This window comes from Limulus polyphemus, unplaced genomic scaffold (genome assembly GCF_000517525.1).
Source record: "Limulus polyphemus unplaced genomic scaffold, Limulus_polyphemus-2.1.2 Scaffold3562, whole genome shotgun sequence".
Classification (NCBI taxonomy): domain Eukaryota; kingdom Metazoa; phylum Arthropoda; class Merostomata; order Xiphosura; family Limulidae; genus Limulus; species Limulus polyphemus.
The window spans coordinates 108,497-114,375 of NW_013669172.1; the positions used below are offsets into that span (position 1 = coordinate 108,497).

The window sequence follows — 5,879 nt, forward strand, 5'->3', positions numbered from 1 at the left end:
TTCAATTAAAGGGGTATATTTTAATTATGTTTGATTTTCTTCTCTTCCATCCAAACTTCATTTCGCCGTCTTGAGCGCCGTCGAGGTGAATCGTACTCGGCTGTATAGTAGTAATTTTTTTCCATATCATTTCTCTCATCCAGTTTTAGGGCTAGCTTGTTAGCGTGACGAATCCAGTCTTCGTAAGATGCGAAACCATCGAAAATACTAAAAATCAAAGGAATTCACATGCATTAAGTTGAGAAAAGCCACGTCATGAGTTAATAGAATGTACGAAAATACTAACCCTAATTTGTAGACGTAATATATATATATCAAATTAAAAGTCAAACATAGAAAACCCCTTTCTTCATGCTACATATAGTATTACCTCCACGAACTAATGAAACTATCAAATACTTTTTATTATTATTTAAGGACTTCAATTACGTTGTTAAAAAGATTCAAACGATTTTCCCCCTAACTAACAACGATTTCTAAGCCTGATTTTAAATCGTAGTGACACATTTCAGATGTTCAGCAAAATTATATTTTTTCATAAAACATTACTATTACGCTTACTATATGTTTAACACTTACAACTGTTGTTCATTCCCTCAGAAGATGAGAATATAATAGTATATCAAACATACTGTGCCCTCCATATCCATTGCCAATGACGCGTTTTGTTCATTACAGAGTTTATCATGCCAGCTGGGTATGGCGAACAAGGTGTGGTTGAAATACTATTATATAGTATAATATGTTATACTATTATATACAGCATTATATACTGTTAAAAATATAAAAAGCCTAATACTAATATCTTATGATAATACAATTAATTATAATAACGCTTCACCAGCTTAGAAATGGCGTTCATACCATAACAATAACCTTTAAAAGTTATATATATTTTATAATAAGTTCTAGTGGATGACTTGTACGCATGAGTGTAAATATTGTTAAAGAAACAGACAAGAAAACTGTATCCAGGCAACAAACTTTTGTGTCTTCGGCAGGTTATGAGTTGATTAACATCCAAAATAGGTCAGATGAGAACTAGCGTAAATAAACCCTTTAAGGTGTATGGAATGTGCTTTTAAATAGCCAAGCTAAACTGAATAACGACATATGTATTTACGTTTACTATGTACATGTATCTAAAACTCCACGTTTAGTTTGTTTTTTTATGGTATTTCCCGGACTTTACAGTACACAAGTTCGAAGACTCCACTTGTTTAGTTGAAGGTAATTTCCTACACTTTGCGACAAGAATCAGACATGAAATAGTTTCAGCTATTTAGACTGGTAAGTTGTTAATTTTTTTTAGTACTAACATATGCCAATATCGTTGAATCGGTTTGCAAAAAAAAACAACCAGTGTAAAATAAGGCTCAACGAAACCTTTCTATAGACTAAGGTGTACCAAAAGCAATACATATATGCATTATACAAAATAAATAGTTATTAAGATTCTAAGCTTTCTACATTGTTTTAAGATAAGTATTTACGTACATAGGGGACTCTTTTTCGAATGCATTAGGGACCAAAAACATGCTAAACAAGTGTGATTAGCCACAGCTTGAAACAAACAATCACTACGGTTTTCGTAAAGTGTGTCAGCCCAAGAAAAATAAATACCCCGCTTTTCGTAAGTGTGTCAATCCATGAATTACATGTTTAAATGTGTGATGTCACTCAACTCGTATTATTTTATGGTGAAACATTACGTAATAAAGTGCGATGCACGAAGCATAGCAAAATAAATTACTTCCACTGTTGTTGTTGTTTTCTTCACGGTGCTTCCATCAACAATAAGTTGCCATATAAAGCTATTTTATCATTATACGTAACACCCTACAGGTTCCATAAAATACAGATTAAATAAGATATATCATTTGTTTCCCTAATTTATATATTGGTTCTACGAGAACTGCTGAAGATCACATCACCCGTGTTTACGGATAGAGCTTGGTTTATCCTAGAACAGTCTCACCTGCGTTTACGTAGCTAGTAGCTCAGCGTTTCTTAATTTTTATACTCTTACCTGACAAAGTAACGAGTTTTTGGTTCAACCAGAACATTGACACTCGGATCTAACGGTTTTGGTGGGTCTTTTTGTAGTGCTCTGGGTAAGAAGAAGGACATACTATAGGTCGAGGCACACGTTGCACAAGTCCCCTGGTCAATACGAGTACGTACTGGCGTGGTCATGTTGAAGCTTAAACCTAGAAGTTAATGGTTTGTCTTATTTACAATGAAATAAGATCAATACAGCTAAAATCACAGAAATTCTTCTGAGCTTCTTAAGTTGCTTTTTGATGTAGAAAACTTCTAGAAACACAGACAGACCAATAGAAATTGAATTAAGAACTACATGTGTCTAATAAAAGACATTTCTAATAAACGACTTTATGCTGCCATTAAAGCTTCTATTTAGGCATTCGTTCGTTTTAAACAACCGCGTTAATGTTTTTCTTTCTTGAGCAGAGCACAATGAATCTCATGTATAGAACAAATTACGTAACAACCTGAATGGAAATATTTAATATATCAAACACCTGGCATCAAAAGAAGAGCTTCCAGCCTTTAGAGGTCGCTTTGATAGCTTACTGAATTTCACAGATCTCCCAAAGTTTTACGCGGTTATGTTATTAGTTAATTCTATAAAGGTTTCTCCGAATCCTAAAGTTGATCCTTGTGTAACTTTGATGTCTTTCTTTAGTTAATTAAAAACAATACTGTGTGTATTAGAAGCTTCAGAATGTATAAAAACGCCAGCATTTTATAAGACACGATGTTCCGCTTTAATTTCTGTTTTAAAAAAAAAGAACAACAAAAAACCCTAGTTTGGCGTTTCATCTCTTCAAATTTCATTTTGACTTGCACATAAGATCATGTGAGCTTGATTAACTCGTTAGTTGATTCACCTGCTCTATACATGAAAGTTAAATCGACAAATTAAAGGGAATGTGGTAAAAAACAAAACATCTACAGTTAACTTGTTTGTATGACAGTTTTAGGCCTATTGGTGTTTTCCAACATTCGGTGTTTAAACCATAACTTTTAATGTATTATACTGCATATATAAATAGCGTTTTATAGAACCTAACTGATGCATTCTGGTACTGAAAGAAAAACGTATTGGGAAGTGACTTGTGGGACACAAAAGATAGATCTGAAATATTATTTTTATACATACCTGATTTCCAGCCGCAACGTATTAAATATGTGATAAATGGAGCAGTTTGGCGAGAGGAAAAAAAATTAAATAAAAATCAAACATTTATATGGTATACTGAATGCGATTAAAATCAAATGTCATTGCAATCTTTTGTTATATATATAAAAATGTAAGTCTCTACGTAACCCACAGTATAACTTTACACAGAACTATATATATAATGAGATATGCAAGATAACCTTTCAGAGAATTCTACACTTCTCATTAAAGAATGGTTATACGTAAGACTACGAATACGGTAAAATTTATTTCCGTATAGAGAATCCAAACATGAAATAAATACTAATTCTTATCACTGTGACGTCATTTCCTGTTTTGAAGAACGATGATAGTGCCTGAAGTTTTTCTTGTTATTGTAATAACTCATCGGTTAATATACTTGTTTACACATTTGATGATTACGAATCTCTTGATGTTGCAATACTTGTAGTTTAAAAAAATACTAAAAAGGTTTTCGTTTTTTAAAGTAAAAAAAATATTTATTATTAAAAAAGGAACTTGGAACTTGGTTCGAATCTCACCTTGATCATTGTTTCCTTTCAGGTAGGATCTGAGTTTCGTATAAAGCTCAGAGCCCAGTTCTCTGTAGTTTGTTGCTTGTACTGACGTCATTATCCACGTGGTTGGTGGATATTCTCTCTCCTCGTAACCCTTGTAAAACGAGTAACAACATTTATACTACTTTATGGACACGTTGTTGTACAGGCAAACCGCATGTTAAATTGTTGTTGTTGAAGCATCAAACTAAAATGCATTATGACAGCTAGAAAAATTTGAAAAAAACAAACAAACAATTATAGACCCGTACACAGAATGTTTGAGTGGGGGGTGGGGTCTGATTTGTGAGATCAAAAGCTAACATACATTGTGCAAAGCATACTAATTCTACGGGGTCTGGAGGCATATCCCCCCAGAATTTTTTTTTAAAAAAATAGGTGCTATGAGGTTATATCTGGAAGCAATTTTGCATGAAATATAGCTTAAACAACTGCATGGCTGTTCACATAAAATCCACAACAAACACCCAATGAAAAGTCATCAAATCATCATGTTGTAACACTGCACGGGGAGCTAGAATAAAATTAACATAAATATGTATGTTTTATTATAGTAAAGTATTGTACTATCTACATGTAGAGTAGTTATTAATTGTTGAATTATATTACTAATTTAAACAACTCTGTACAACAATAGTATATTAGCTATTTCAGTCATTGGCTATCATATGCTCCATTCTTCTGGGGTGTTTTTCCATAAATAACTTACATACATTGTCACTGTTGATAGCAGTGTCATAATGTATTAAAGCTAGAGCACTTAGTCAGTCTTTCTTCAGTTTGTGTACACCTCAGGTGCCTAGTGGAAGTGTAGCAAAGAGTTTCAGTAACATAAAGATATTTGGTACACTGAAGCACGCTTTTAAGCAGCCAGTCAGTATCTGGAGCCTGTCCTGGAGAGATATAGAAAGTCATCTTGTCTTGCATTATCAGAAGGGTGTAGACTATGTGCTAGCTGATGTGTTATAACTATATAAGCATAAATAGGGGGTTCGGGCGAATGTGTACATGCGTAATTTCATATTTTCATCCTGAACGGCATCCTATGCGGCTCACGAATCAAATGCTCAGATAAAATGACCACAAGATTCAGAAAGAGCCATCCATAATCGAAAATTACTAGCCAAACGGAGGACAGTCAGTCAGTAATGCTCGCCTACAAGGCTAATCTCAAGCGAAGAGCGGGATAGGCTGTTAAGTTTATAACGCCTCTACAGCCAAAAGCGCTGGATGCGTTCGGTAAAATATCGTGGCTCGAACCTTAGACTGCATCGCGGCAAACTAACTATTAAACCACCCCTAACATAGAACTGCTCAGAACAACCAAATTTTTTTCATTAGACGACATTTGAACTCAGTTTTTCAGACTCACGCATATACCAAACGTAAGAAGCAACGCTTGTTTTATTAATAAAATTAAAACATGACAAAGAACTCCAAAACTATTTTACTTACACCTGAAAGTTCACTGGGTCTTTAACAAACCTGTCATGATGAATTTTCGGGCATAACGATACTTTTCTTACACCCGAAAGTTTACCGAGTCTTTAACAAACCTGTCATGATGAATTTTCGGGCATAATAATATTTTACTTACACCCGAAAGTTTACCGAGTCTTTAACAAACCTGTCATGATGAATTTTCGTTCATAATGATATTTTACTTACACCCGAAAGTTTACCGGGTCTTTAACAAACCTGTCATGATGAATTTTCGGGAATAACGATACTTTTCTTACACTCGAAAGTTTACCGAGTCTTTAACAAACCTGTCATGATGAATTTTCGTTCATAATGATATTTTACTTACACTCGAAAGTTTACCGAGTCTTTAACAAACCTGTCATGATGAATTTTCGGGCATAACGATATTTTACTTACACCCGAAAGTTTACCGAGTCTTTAACAAACCTGTCATGATGAATTTTCGGGCATAACGATATTTTACTTACACCCGAAAGTTTACCGAGTCTTTAACAAACCTGTCATGATGAATTTTCGGGCATAATGATATTTTACTTACACCCGAAAGTTTACCGAGTCTTTAACAAACCCGTCATGATGAATTTTCGGGCATAATGATATTTTACTTACAC

General features: G+C 34.0%; 1 protein-coding gene across 1 annotated transcript in view; it reads right to left on the reverse strand.

Annotated features, from left to right (window-relative positions):
• Positions 1-3: 3 nt before the first annotated feature.
• Positions 4-5,879, reverse strand: part of LOC106469593 (heme-binding protein 2-like) — a 9,750-nt gene continuing 3,874 nt past the window's right edge. Inside the window, exons 4-6 of the mRNA XM_013930095.2 lie at positions 3,748-3,877; positions 2,030-2,210; positions 4-207 (exon numbers count right to left, since the gene is read on the reverse strand). Coding sequence (XP_013785549.1) covers positions 21-207; positions 2,030-2,210; positions 3,748-3,877 — 498 coding nt within the window. The 3' untranslated portion in view covers positions 4-20. The remainder of the gene's footprint in view (positions 208-2,029; positions 2,211-3,747; positions 3,878-5,879) is intronic.